The sequence below is a fragment of the Anabrus simplex genome, chromosome 4 (assembly GCF_040414725.1).
Source record: "Anabrus simplex isolate iqAnaSimp1 chromosome 4, ASM4041472v1, whole genome shotgun sequence".
In the NCBI taxonomy this organism is placed as follows: domain Eukaryota; kingdom Metazoa; phylum Arthropoda; class Insecta; order Orthoptera; family Tettigoniidae; genus Anabrus; species Anabrus simplex.
Window position 1 is genome coordinate 214,198,329 of NC_090268.1, and position 15,589 is coordinate 214,213,917.

Here is a 15,589-nt window from a genome sequence, read left to right on the forward strand (position 1 = left end):
TCGCTCGTAATAACGGATGTGTCGGTGACAGGGCTCTCTCTGTAACCGAAGAATAATACACAGTTTAATACAGGAATTTTGAAGGGACGGAGCAAAGTTGGCATTGTAACGGGGTGTTCCTTGTTGTCAAATTGTTCGTGAAAATTATAAAAAAACTAGCTGATGTACCCGTGCTTCGCTACGGGATTCTCAGAAAGACTGACTTTGTGGTTTTCCTAACCTAAAATCAACATAGGTCATTACAAAAACGTAAGTATGTATGTAGCGATTAAAAGCAATGCTATCATGTAAAATACTCGATCAAATGGAAAGCCGCACGTTTTATCACTTTTAACGAACAGTGCTGCGGTTAGATTGCGGTGCCAATCTAATAGTCCAAAGGTCCAGAGCTGGGATGACCAGGCCGCAGATTACCATGAACACTCATCTGCCATTATTCCGCTAAATATGCACACTGTTCATTCCAATCAATGCCTCAGAGTAGGGATTGAATAGCCCGAATGCTATGATGATCCAGTGTGTTACGTACCAGTAGTATCAGAAAATTTATAAACCAGGGGAATGGCATGCTAAAGAAGAAAGTTATCCTCCCCAGCTACTTCCCATCAATATTCAGACAGGCTGTTACACTCTGTACGACTGGGCGAGTTGACCGTGTGGTTAGCGGTGCGCAGCTGTGAGTTTGCATCCGAGAGATAGTGGATTCGAACCCCATTGTCGGCAGCGCTGAAGATGGTATTCCGTGGTTTCCCACTTTCACACGAATCAAATGCTGGGCCTGTACCTTAATTAAGGCCTAAGGCACTCCTAGCCCTTTCCTATCCCATCGTCGCCATAAAACCTATCTATGTCGGTGCGACGTAAATCAAATAAAGAATACTCTGTACGCAGCAGAAATCCTATCTACCCGAGATGAGGGGCAACAGAAGACACAAAGCACATCACGACAAACAATGGTCAATGTAATGTTATTGTTGATCAATGTTATGAGCTTTCTATATTGTAGACCTTCACATTTAGTTTTCTTTCGACTCTGTGATTTGTAAAGTATTTTATACCATAAACTGTAGTTTCTTATTCTCCGACTTTACATACCGATTTTCATTATATACTGTTTACCCATTTTCTCGTTACTCGGCGCTGATATGGACTTAGTAACAAAAATCCAAATTCATGAATATCTTTGTGATCATAGCCAGTACGGTAACAATGTATAAGACATGAATAATAGGAAATTTAATACTATATAACCTTAGTTATGTAGCATTCATCGATTACACCTCTAATAAGAAATATTTGAGTATTGCATTTTAGGCCTTCCCCTAAACTACCATTTTACTCAGCGTGATTAAAATGACATAGCCTAGATTGTAGAGGCTCATCCCCCGACTTCACATACCGATTTTCATTAGACCACTAATAACATAAATAGTTGAGAATTCAATTTTAGGCCTTCCCCTAAACTACCATTTCACTCAGCATGAGTAAAATGATTTATAGCCTAGATTGTAGAGGCCCATCCCCTGACTTCACATACCGATTTTCATTAAATTCTCTTCAACCGTTTTCTCGTGATGCGTGTACATACATACAGACAGACAGAAATTATGGAAAAGTAAAAAGTGCATTTTCCTGTTACTATGGACATGACCGATACAGAAATACCATTATTTTCAAATTCTGAGCAATGTACAGACAAAACTCTTATATATATAGATTTTGTTGTAACACCAAATTTTAGATAAAATTCCCGCATTAAGTATATCTTATTCAGCTTTTAAGGACGTACAATTAGCCTTGAAGAAGTATAAAAACATAATTTAAAAAACTTGTTTTTGTCTTAGATGCTCTTTGAAATAATGAACTAATAGCTGGTTTCATTCTAGATTGTTGTACAATTTAAGTAACTAGATGAGCATTTTCAGTAACCAATTTTGATAGAAAACAGTTTCTCATAGAATGTAATTGATGAACCATATACAGTGCTGATATTTTTCCTTAGACCAACAAATTTAATGTCAAGTCTTGCATAGATACACTGATTCAGCTCAACTTAATATGTCCTTAGTATTAGTATTAAAATATAGGAGCAAATACTGACATTAGGTTAAGCCGTTTCAGGCCCGGTTTCTTCAACGAATGTTAAGTGTTAACACTGCTGTTAAGGAGACTTAACACATAATTTAACAAAATGGTCATCTCATCAAGAATTGTTAACTCTAACAATTGTTAAATCTTGTGTTAAATTAACCTAGCAGCACCCTGTGTTAAACCTCTAACAGTTGCTAAAATTTCAAAATGGAGACATGTAGAAGACGTAAGTTTGAAGCTTTACTGCTGTATGTGGACTATTTATAAACTGAAGAAGGCAAAGGACGACCCATACTAAGAAATAACGACCTCTTAGAGTTGTCAGAAGAAAGATTTCTAATTACCGCAGCCATAACGAACAAGGTACCTACTAGACGATATAGGTTATAGTTTCCAACAGATTGCAACTTACCAACCTCTCCAGTGCAGCAGTTGCTTATAGATTTCACAAGGATGGGTCAGACCCTGCGTCCAAATGATTTCAACTAGCTTAATGTACCTGCTGGGGGATACTCAACAGTAACTCGTGTAGAAGGGTTTGGGTCAATACCGTACAGTTTTGTTTTAGAAATAAATGAGGACGAATGTCATGAGGCAGGATCCGCTTCGGACCACGTGGAGGGGATAGAACACAAAAATGCGAACACATTTAACTTGAACTTATTAGGTCCGCAACCTAATAATTTCCGAAAAAATTACGAATTCCCGATTGTAAAGCACCGCGTATATACTTGAAGAGTTGCACACTAGTCAAGTGTAGCAGTGACCGAGTGGTCATCGTACTTGTCTACAAACCACAACGATGGGAGTTCGAGTCCCACGTTAGATTACTAGGGAATGTGAAGGTAAAAATGCGAATAAAAGTAATAATCAAATTGCAGTGGAACTTTATTTCCTACCTCAAATTAATATAGTCTGCCTGTGTGGTGTAGTAGTTAGCGTGATTAGCTGCCACCCCCGGAGGTCTGGGTTCGATTCCTGGCTCTGCTACGAAATTTGAAAAGTAGTATGAGGGCTGGAACGGGGTCCACTTAGCCTCGGGAGGTCAACTGGGTAGAGGAGGGTTCGATTCCCACCTCAGCCATCCTCGAAGTGGTTTTCCGTGGGTTCCCACTTCTCCTCGAGGCAAATGCCGGGATGGTACCTAACTTAAGGCCACGGCCGCTTCCTTCCCTGTCCCATCCTATCTTCTTTCCATCCCTTCACAAGGCCCCTGTTCAGCATAGCAGGTGAGGCCGCCTGGGAGGTACTGATCATTCTCCCCAATTGTATCCCCGGCCCAAAGTCTGAAGCTCCAGGGCACTGCCCTTGAGGCGGTAGAGGTGGGATCCCTCGCTGAGTCCGAGGGATAAACTGACCCTGGAGGATAAACAGATTAAGAAGAGATCCAGCAGTAACTGTGAGAACGTTTAGACCTATATTAATTTCAGCTAGAACACAAACTGTACCGGTACCGCAATTTGCGTAATATTTTTGTTCCAATTTTTAAATAACGTTCCCTGAAACGAGACTCGAACTCACGTCTACAACGCTCGCAAACAAGTACGATGACCACTATGCCACAACTCCTAAATATATAAGCCATGCATTGGAATCGGGGTTTCAGCAATATTTCATAAGTTATTAGGTTGCGGACCTGACATGTTTAAGTAAAATTTGTTCGCCTTTAGTGTTATATCACCTCCACTTCGTCCGAAGCGGAGGTTTGTAATGACATCTGACCTCGAGACACTTTCCATGTAGGCCTTAATTGTAGGGGCAAGAGATCATAGGTCGACGTCCCGAACAAATAGTATTTTTTTAAAGAAAAAAAGGCCTAATTGTAGGCGACTATGTTCACGAGGGCAAGAAAAGAGTGTGTAGAATTCTATAAAGAATTCTTGCTGCCATTGCAGCATTAACAAGGCACTACATTATTTTCCCCGCAATAAAAGAATGCCCGAAAATCATTCAAAACATATCAATTATCACATTTTCCCGGTGATGTAGGAACCTTGGATTGCACTCCTACAAGAATAGGCTATATAGAATGTTGTGATATAACAGTCCTTTATTTCATTTTTTAACCACTCTCGCATAATTTTAAATTAAAACTATAACAACATTTGTCTCGCATTCATCATAACGGTGTTGTTGCCTCTTACTTGACATGTTTACTTCTTAGCGGTCTCCGCTAACAATAACCTATAATAATGTCAACCCTGTGTCTGTGTGACACAATACTATTTCAACACGTCGCCAGGAGCGCTACATGTAAAGAAACAAAAGACGCTCACTGCCAAACGCGTTCAGAAATCTTACGAAAATGTGTTAAATTGTCTTTAACAATTGTTTTGTAACAAATGTTGGAAATAAACAAAGTGTTAAATTAATAACAATTGTTAGTTAACATTTGTTAAGCAAAATTTAACAGAGTTGAAGAAACCGGCCCTCAGTGTATCCATACAAGATGTGTCATTAAATCTGATGGCAAAGCAAGTTGCCAAAACTGGTACAAAAGACATTTTTTGTAGTATTGAACAGGTGGAAAACCCTACCCTTATCTTTGATCAAACATTCAAATCGATCTTGGTCTGTCAAAGTTTAGTTTGATTCATAATGACGACCAAAGTCAGTGTTGCAGTAGCACATGGCCGTGTATAACCTCCAATTCATTGTGCAAGTTTTTGACCAGAAAAATGTGTAATAAAGCACTGGTCGGAAATAAAAGGCTTTCTCTATCATTTGCTTTAAAAAGAGTGTAATGAAATGGTGTATGGCTTTTAATGACGGGAGTGTCCGAGGACAAGTTCAGCTCGTCAGGTAGAGGGTTTTTGCTTTGACAGCCACAGGCGACCTGCCTATCATGAGGATGAAATGAAGGAAACACACACACAGCCCCCGTGCCAGCAAAATTAACCAATGATGGTCAAAATTCCCAACCCTGCCAGGAATCGAACCCGGGACCCCCGTGACCAAAGGCCAGCACACTAACCATTTAGCCATGGAGCCAGGCAGAAGTGATCTGCACCAATACTTCAATATCTTTATGGGCCCCGTTCAAATGTTTTCATATTTGTATTTTGATGTTTTTAATACTTTTCAGTGCACTATTGTTATAAGCCCCAGTGGAATAAGTTCTCATATTTGTTCTCGTAGTTTTTTTCACTTTTAATACTCTCTTCTCATAGTGTCGCTGTACCCGTGTATATAAGACGTAAAATCCCCTCATATTACATGTTATAAATCTCATTTTTGGTCCGTATTGAAAATTCATAGTTCAAAAACAAAGGCGATCTTTAATCCACCTATTCAATGCATTAATATCAATTTATAGTGGTTACATAAACATACTATTAACAAAGGCGATCTTTAATCCACCTATTCAATACATAAATTTCATTTTATAGTGGTTACATAAACATACTATCAGTTAAATGGGACATGTTTCGCCCTCAATTCAGGGCACCTTCAGCCTAAAAACTATCTTCAAGAGTACACCTTATATTAATATCAAAGCTAAAAGTTTAACCAGTTACTAAAATTCAGTATATAAAAATGTGAGGAATGATACATTATACAAACAATTTGATGGAAACAGTCAATGATTTTATCCGAACCTAGTTCAACAAGTCGATGTAGGCCTAATATACACGGAACAAGATTTCTAGAAACTGCCTACGAACAATATACCGGAGACCAAATTACAATGAAAGATCAAGATAAGAAGGGATTTCGCCATTTTGTATCTAATGGGCTTTATTTTATTAGATTAGAGAATAAAAAACTACTTGTCGATTGTCGTTTGGCTTAGCGTTAGATTTTCGAAAAGTCTGGCTAATCAAAGTTCCTGAACTGAAAGAAGTTTTCACGGGAAACTGACGAAGATTCCTCTGCAAAATTTTATATAAAATTTCGAGATTTTCAACTTGCATACCGGTAATTAATGCGGTTTCACGGTCTAACGTGCCTGCCTCTCATCCAGAGGGCCCACGTTCGATTCCGACCAGGTGAGGCAGTTTTACCAGAATATAACTCTGGTCCCAGGTTCACTCAGTGTACATGATTATCTTTAATTTAGTAGCTATCTAATGGTGAGATGGCAACCCCGATCTAGAGAGCCAGAATATCGGCCGAGAGGATTCGTCACACTCTAAGGTCCCTCGAAAAATGGAGAATCGAGGTTTCACTGTAGTTTAAAGTACTTATAATTCATAGTTTCAATAACTACATGTTGAAAATTGAGTTTTTTTATTACACATCTTAAAATACCTGAAATTAAAATGGAAAACTATTTTTTCTGGAATAATCCGCATTTTCACAACATAATTTCAAAACTAAACCTTTTATTAAAATTCTGGGGGACAGGATTGTGTACAGTATCCTTCTAAAGAAGACTATGACGTTTCACTGTTTTACACGAAGTAGTTTCTGAGAAATTGCACCAAATATGTAAGAAAAGTATGGTATGGGAATCTAGGTTTTAAGTTAAATTTGAGATTGCACTGTAATACCTGGTGCTGGCCATACCCATACTCCTACCTTCTGCATCTACCATTTCCTTTTTTCTTGTTTGTTCTGACAGGCACATCTTCAAAACATAAACTGCAGTCTGCTTTGACTATCCTCGCCTCGTCGATGCCTTTCAAAATATTTGTAGTATATGCACCTGGTATGCCTTTGCTGGCGGGACCTAGTGTTTACAGTGCACTAAGTCCTCTGGTATGGGCTGAGCAATTTTTTTAGTTTCATTGATCTGTCTCTCTTATCCTTGGCTTTGACAAAATGAAAGTGACTGAGGTATGAGCGATGCTAGTAATGCCATTCATTACGCAGGTAGTCCCTGCTATGAATGGTGTGAAAATATTGCTCATAGAGTCGATTGGGGCATGCAGTTCAGTGGGCTTGGCAGACTGATATGTAATAGCAAATTCTGGCTTGGTGAGGAAAGCAACGGGAAACTACTTCACTCATGTCCCTAGTATGCCTCCGCAGTGATGCCTAGGCCATCTACGACAGCTCATGGCGGAACTGTTGAGGATCCAACCAGCCTTCGGGCTGATGACAAAACATACATACATGCACCTGGTGTAACCCCAATGTCCTCTAATACTTGATTCCTGCCAATATTCCCATTACTGAATATAAGACAGGCATCATTAGCCCCAATTTTCAGTACATTTGATGAAATGATGTTTTTAGGGAACGTAACCAGATCGATCGACTGAAACTCTACAGGATTTTGTGTCTCATGTACACATTTCTCTAAAAGGCTGGACGTACCAAGAACTGGTAAGTTGGTTTCACATATCAAACTGCTTGTGACAGGCTCTTGTGGTGAAAATTTGACCCATCAGCCTGTCCTTTTTATAGCCACACCATGAAATGTCAGAAAATGCTGAAGGTTGTCATCAGTTGACAGCTTGTGAAAGTACGTGGCTCGGAAAGTATGCTGCATTTTCTTCACATCCCGTGTTATAAGAACTAACACTCCCATAGTAGATCTGAAGTTTATGAATTTCTTTGGCAGTTAGTCTGCCATAGTCTTCTCTTGCCCATTTCCTTTTTCTCTTTTTAAGAGTCTGCCCCCCATTCTCTTCTGTACGTGCCCTACACATTGAAGTTCGTTAATACTGTAGCTTGGGCCATAGGGCTGGCTCTCTAGAACACTTAAATGCACTAGAATCCCCATCGCCAAGGTATTCTGTGAACCTTGCACCCTATTTACTTGCAGAACAGTGAAATATTAGTTTCATGCCTGCTGGCTCCATTCCTCTACTTGATCCTGAATAATTACTGCACTCAACCTATGTTGTTCCTGCCACTGTAGTTCTTTAATAGGATCTGCAATTTTTTTTTCTTGTGGAACAAGCAGCACACTATTTGCTCATAACCTGGAAATCCAAGATCTTCCCTGTCACAATGCCAATAACTGTTGAAACCCCATGAAGTGATGTAGGACCTCGTTTCATCATCTTCCATCACAGGAAACCGACAGATCTGTTGCTGGGGTTTCTGAATTAGGTTGTCTTTTTTCAGCTACAGCCTCAACTGCAGATACTAAATTTGTCTTAGCTACGTTTCCAGAGAAGTAAGCAATACTGTATTAAGATCTGCGAACCTATTGACCAGAGATGGCATATTCGTCAGGCCACAAAATATATTTGTTCCCTCTCTTCGAACACCTATACACCTCATCTTTTAACAAAATCTAATATTGGCATCAAAGAGTACTGACAATCCCAATCCTTTCTGTACAATCTTCAAATATCATCATAGAATGTGAACTACAATTAGCACATGCAGAACTGCTATGAATTGCATCACTCGGTAGTTTGATGTCGATCACCTGAAGCCACGTGTTTTCTTCGAAGTATTGTCTGGTAAAATATCCTCACTGATTTTTTAAGATGGACTAATATCTAAAATCTGTGCGACGACTTTCACTGTATTTACACGTTGAATCCTATTCCTTTTCACTCCCTTAAACAACACCAGTAATTCTACCCATTTTTTCATAAGAAAAACCACAAAGGCACAAAACCACGACTTGAAAAAAATATATTTGGTAGAAGCAATTCTCACAAGTAAACAATTTGTACCAAACACACAATATCGATGCTTTGTTTACATTGAAAGGGAACCAGAAGTGCAGCCATATTGTCCACAGCCTTCTGAATGATTATAGAGTACTGTATTTCCTACAAATGACTGTCAGAGTAACAAGATTTTTTCAAATTTATGTTAAGCTGCACAGGTGGCAGCAAAATAAGGGCTTGGCACCATATTGGTTTTTCTCATTTTTTATGCACTTGGAACTTGAATACAGAAACAAAACTTTGGGATTAAAAAGTTTATACTATTTTTAGAGCCAAAGAATAACGTCATTTTGAGAAAATTTCAGCTACTAACACAAAAAAAATCCAGTCTCGCATCACAATTAGATTCTGGTCTCATTTCACACCTTTTATTACAAATCCCTCTTCATATATTTTCATTTCTTCACCTGCTGAAAAAGTTAGGCATACAGACTTGCACTCTTGTAGAGGGCATTGGTATCCATCTTTACCATAATTGGTTCACATGCTTTTAGTTACAGCTTACATGCTGCCCTATTTTCTTATTTTAAAAGTTTGATTTTGTGTTGATAGTTCTGTAGTTGCCTGACCAAAAATCCTGTTCTTCCTGCTACCATACTTCACTTCTACGAACTGCATTCAATTTTAGTCTATCCATTTCCCTTTCAGAATTCTCTAAGGTACCACAAGGACTCAAACTACCAACATTCCACACTCCAACTTGCAGAATTTCTGAATTTATCTTCCTGATAATCGCCCACTGCCGTGCAGTCCCCACCCACACATCCGAATAGGGGACAATTTTACTTCCAGAATAGTTTACCTGGCAGAAACAAGTCATTCATTCAGAGAAAACACTCCCTGGGAGTTTTGTTACAGCTGTAGGTTCTTGTAACTTTCAGCCGTGTAGCAGTATCAACACAGCTAAGCTATATTATTACAAGGCCATATCAGTCAATCATCCAAACAGCCGCCCTTGCAATTTCCAAAAGGCTGCTATACCCCTTTCGATGACAATTCGTTAGTCTGGTCTCAAAGACACCCTTCCAATAAGGTTGCACATACGGTTTGGCTATCTGCTTCATTGGGACCACAAGCCTCACCACTGCAGCAAAAACAGATGGTTCACAGGGGATGAAATTTTTATTTACTTAACTGCAAGTCAATACGGAATTAATACATCAAATGTAGTACGTGTAACACCCAAGCGTGCCAGATAATGGTTACCATGCCCAGCCCTATGCATGCTCAATAGTCTCCATTTCAGTACACTCTGGGTGCGTTTTCCGGCCGGGTCGGATTTTTCAACCTTGAACGGTTATTACCTCTTACTCTCGGTAGTTTTACTATCCCCAACATTCCTCCACACAACACTATCCTCAACTACAAAAAAACATGAAGTTGGCATACATGGCAGATGCCGCCCAAACTCGTGAGGGCCTGCTTTACAAAAGCTGCATCAGACGAGCCAAGCATGTCCTTGTACACTCCCAGCAATACGATAAGTTGGTTGTCATGACAGGACCCTGCGCTGTACATCGCACGACCATCTCTACACCAACGCAAGATTCTGCCCTGTATTTGGTGGAGTAGCAACCAACAGGCACACTTAGTACCAATGACCAGGCCAAACCATCTCTGTGGGCCTATATTCATACCAGTTGGAACGTGTTCATGAGGTACTGACACATCAAACAACAGTTAATAGGAAGGGTGCACTGGTACATAATTTAAAAAAACCAGCCACATGTAGTGCAGGCAACCAGGAAGGCCAAACTGACTCGACTATGCAACCCCTGTGCCACCATCCTACTACTGCCCAGACCAAGCACCATGCCCTTGGCAACTATCTTTGTGGGAAATCAGTCCCCCAAGGAGGCAGGTGAGCAGGAGGCACCTGCGGAAATCTTCACATCCAAGACCCCCAAATTATTACCAGGCATTGGACAGCTGGACAAATTCTGGCAAGAGACGCTGTATGCCGATAGGGATTACTTGGAAAAGGGAAGGTATGTAACATTTGCTGTGTAGCGGACACTTTCTTAGTTTCCTTGTAGAACAAAACGTGAAAATACAGAACAGCAATTAATAATTACACATGCAATGCAGTCTCACCTTTGCAATGCACAGCCCAATGCCACCCGTTCCACAACACAGATCTAACACTGTTGTGTCTTCATTTGGTTCCACTAATTCAATAATAGCGGAGTACAGAACTTCTGCTCCCTTTGTGTTCACTTGGAAATATGAAGATGGAGATAAGTGGAATGTCAAATCTAGCATCACTTCTTCTAGATGCGTCTTGCCATACAGATGTTCCATTTCTGGTAGCGGCTGACCAACAAGCCTAGAAAACAAACACTTTTAATGCTTAAGGAGAGAGATGTAATAGCACATTACATTATGAATAACATAGCAGCCCATTTTCATCTACAGATATAATTTGGCCAAGGATAGATAAGTCGTTTACCCAGTCCTAACACAGTATTACCATAGCAAACATTGAAAAATTTTAGTACGGGATTGGAAGTACGTAGGGATGATCTTTAGGTATTAGAAGAAGGCACCTAACCATCCATATGCACGTTCCATAACACATTAGATTGCCACTAATATGCACGTCATGAAAAATCATATTGGAAAAGAGACACCAAATCAGCAGGCATATCAATATGAAATAAATACTGAATAAATGGTGCTGAGATGTGGACAGTAAACAAGAATGGCCAGCAACGGAAAAATTCAGTTGAGATGTGCTACATATTCCATGGACAGCCCATCCCATTAATGACTATACTGAACTCAATTTCAGCCAGATTGCCCAGTAGAATCCAATATGCACAGACATCTCCAGCTACATGTTTAGACATCTCTTTAAGGAGGCAAGTTGTTGTGGGCCTTTCATATCATGGTATAACTGATTGTTCTGAATGCATATCTTACACGGTATGTACATTTAAGACCAGTGTGTCTGTACATTGTTTAATATCTTTGAAGCATTTGTTGTTTGAATTGCTTTAGGCTGACGACCTGTTACGTCTAAACTAGTCCCAAGTATACGTAATTTAAAACATTGCACAATTTGTATTGAAAAGGTGGACCTTAATAATATATTATTTAAATACTATTGTAATCACAAATCAATACGGACCTATCGTAATGAAATATATTTCTTTTCATCATAATACCAACCGATAAGTCACTAAGACTAAAGAGGCAGCAGACATGGTATCAGAAGCTGGACAATTCCGCTCAGTATGTCACGATCACAGGACCCTCCAATACCTACAGATCATCGGATGGCAGAGTGTCTTTGCAGGGAAACTACCAGAATGCTTCGCAGTTTCAGGTATACCGATTTTTTTTAGTAATAGCGATACGCACAATTTTTTTCATATTTTCTCTCTTGCCTATATAAGACCTCTCTTGCCTCTATATGACCTATGTACTTAAAAGTACCGTATTTTAGTTAAATAAACTCTCCAATTATCGCGAAATCTGACTTATTGCGCAAATTGTGCAAGTAATCATGACATACCCCACTTGATATGAAAAATGCAAAATAGTATCGGAAAAGCTCTCCAATAAACGTTTAAATGCTTCTGAGAAAGTAGCTATTATAGTTTCCTTCTCATTTGCTTGTTAGCCCTACAGACACACAAAGCGATGCGCACCCTGTGTCGGAAATGTGTATTCAGTTCCACGGTCTGTAAGGCAATTGATAAAAAAAAAAAAATGTTACCAATTACAGCACACGGCTTCGTGGTCGTGGTGCGCATTATACTTTCATGCCGAAAATTAATCAGTTTTTTTTTCTCGAGGGATGAGGAATGCAACACGTGCGACAAACACTGCAGGGAATCGAACACAATGAACATAATTCTCAGCAGCAAATAACAATTGGCAGTACTCAACACATCGCAAAGAAGTTGAAGGGTGATAAGACAGCAATTTGTAATAGACACATTCATTCATGCATGCTAACATTCCTCTTGAGAAATTGAATAATCCTGACAGGAGGAAGCAGATGAACATAAAAGGAAAGAAACAACACGGTCTCTATTGTGAAATATGATTGTATTAGTAGGCCTATTGGAAATTAATCGCTGGTTGAGTAGTAAAAATGTTACTGTTCTTACATCCCTCTTTCTACTTGAACGGTTTTCGGAGTCGCTGAGATGCCGGAATGTTGTCCCGCAGTAATTCTTTCACGTGTTGGTAAAACTAGTGACATGGGCTGAGCCAGGATTGAATCTGCCAACTTGGGCTCAGAAAGCCAGCATCCAGGGCTATGTTGCTCTGAAAAATGTAGTGTAAGCACGTCTGGTTGAAGAGAAGAGAAATTGTTAGGGAAGTTTCAGGAGGTTTGATAGAAGACCACAGAGAATTTGCATCCAAATGTTCGCAAACAGTATGGTTTCCAACGTCTAATATGCGCAGCAAGAGGGGCTTCTCTGCTCGCACAAAGATACTTTCTTACTATCGCACAACTTTGCATTCAGATAATGTTGAAAACATTATTAGTTTATAATATGGAGACAAGTGGAACGGGTAAACAAAAAAATGTAGGCAATGCATAAATTAACATTACAGGCCAGAATCGGAAATTTATACTTTTATTTCAGTAACAATTTGAATATTTGGTTGTTACAAGATCTAATAACAAGGATACATTGTAAGGGTTCACTTTAAAACCCCTCATCACAAAATTAGTTAATTTACCCGATACTCTAAGGAAGACTTAACAAAAAAAACCATCAGTATGACTATTTCACGAAATACCTACCAAAATAGTCTCAGTTTTAACACCAAAATCAACCGATTTATTTCACAAAAAAATAAGGCCCTTAACTATGAGGAAGTCCCATTGAAAAATTACAATGTACTGTCAGAACAGCAATGAAGGACAAATGAAATGAGGAAACTAAGAGACAATGCCCGAAAGGTGTGGAAAGGAATGACCAAGTTAGAAGAACTTAATCAGCTGTACAGAGACCTGAAGCTTCAATTGAAAAGAATCACTTCTAACGAGAAAGAGTGAGACAGTATTACTGATTTAAAACCCCTTTCCCAAGGAAGGTTTTGGAACAGGCTATTCAGCTGCAGAAATGAGTGTCTTCTAACTCTGTAACACTAGTGGTTTCTTACGTACTATCAGTAATTGTGGAATTACTCGTTTCTCATATATTTTTCCAGCCTGTGCATAGGAAATGAAACATTTCAAAACTCCATACATATATTTGTTAATTAACGTGAATACTTTTACAGGCCCTGATGAAAGCCGCACTCTTGCAGCAGCGAGCTAAACTGGACTCTCCTTCCACCATTTTCTAATCGAATCAGTGTGCGGCTAGCTAGCTACACGAGAAGCCATCAGGCATACCAGTTTGTGGAGCTAATGGCAAGAGGACACGCTTGGATATCAACCAACACGTTGGCATCTGGGTGGAATTTTGATCCCGGATAAAGCCTACTGCAGTGGGTTTTAGAATCTTAAACTACTTTTGGTGACATCGTCCTGTTAAAATTTCTTTATTTTACTTATTGTGACCTGCGAGATAACTGCTGTGCATATCCTCGACCTGAATGATTATTGCTAAGCCTTTGGAGGTACACAAGTACTGGAAGCAACATAAACAAGTGCCACAAAGGGTGAGAAAATTAAAGACTCCCAACGTCCCAGAAACCTAAAACAGTGAAACCTTGTTAGTGCGTTCATCAACAAGTTTTCCCACTTAGCACGTCGCAAATTCGAAGTCCCGTTCCTCATTGTATTCAATCTATCTTAATAAACCCTCACTTACCGAGTAAATTTTTTGCCATTAACGCTTAATACGATCTTGTAAAATTGACTTGTGTGGTGCATATTTCTCTTGTGATAGCCCACGTATGGATACAGAAAGAGTGAAATTCCTTTCTATTGAAAAGTAAATAAAATCTTTCAGAAAGTGGACTGGCATCCGTATCGTTAAGCGTACAGAGGTTGCGAATGTTGAATTCACACCTTAAGAGTTTCGACTTGATCCATTCGACGTAGTCAAGTTTAATAATAATAATATAAAAGAATTTATTGGACTCCAACCTATTCAATACATTACTGGATGTTAACATTTTTAGTTAAACATCGTTAAAATGGAGACATGTTTCGCCCTCCATGTGGGGCATCATCAGTCATATCAAAGCACCTCAAAATTAAACCAGACGTCTGGTTGGAAATTATGAGCAATATTTATAAGAAAGAATACATTAAAAACACGTACAAAGTCCTATCCAAAACGAAATAACAACAGACTAGTTAGGTACACATAGTAAAATACGCTAGTGGTTTCTTAATATTAAAATGCACAGTATAAAAATGGAAGTAATCAAAGTCCGTATGATATTGAGTTCGATGGTGGTTCTGCGTTAGTATATACAAATGTTGGCAAAATAAAACACAATTTATAATTACTGTACACTTATTTCTAATTGTTAAAAATGATAAGGTAAAACATTCCAATTTGACTATTTATAATTTGGCTACAACCAAAATAATTCGCCCTAGAATTCATGAGGTAGTCAAACTCCGTTGGTCACTCTCTATTTGAATGGAGTGCACAGTGCGAGTGAACAGCTTTTGTTGATTATAACTGAGGCTGTGCTAAGACAGAGTTAAAACAACACCAGCTTCAAATGAAGATAGTTGAAAACATCATTAGGTTCTTCCTAGTTGACTAAAAATTTGCGTATATTTTGTTGTTGAAGTGTGGGAAAGTCAGTTATTGGTTAAATGGGCAACGGTCGAAAATGTTGTGCAGTGCAATCGGTGTTTGAGCTGTCCTACATGTGAGGGAAATCTGAAAATGGAGGATTTGTCTTAATTAGTTAAGTGAAATGACTGAAAAAGAAAAGAAACGGGAAATCATTGAGAGATGAAAAATGTGAAAATTAAAAATTTACCT

The 15,589-nt window shown here is 39.0% G+C and overlaps 1 protein-coding gene and 1 long non-coding RNA gene across 4 annotated transcripts in view; one reads left to right on the forward strand and one right to left on the reverse strand.

Annotated features, from left to right (window-relative positions):
- LOC136872576 (uncharacterized) overlaps nt 1–15,589 on the forward strand; it is a 317,281-nt gene that overhangs the window by 225,363 nt on the left and 76,329 nt on the right. The gene's annotated exons all lie outside the window — the stretch shown is intronic.
- Nucleotides 1–15,589, reverse strand: part of LOC136871773 (tRNA (uracil-5-)-methyltransferase homolog B) — a 58,138-nt gene that overhangs the window by 6,056 nt on the left and 36,493 nt on the right. For both annotated transcript variants that reach the window (XM_067145348.2, XM_067145347.2), the window contains exon 8: nt 10,764–10,995. In XM_067145348.2, the coding sequence (XP_067001449.2) occupies nt 10,764–10,995 (232 nt within the window). The remainder of the gene's footprint in view (nt 1–10,763; nt 10,996–15,589) is intronic.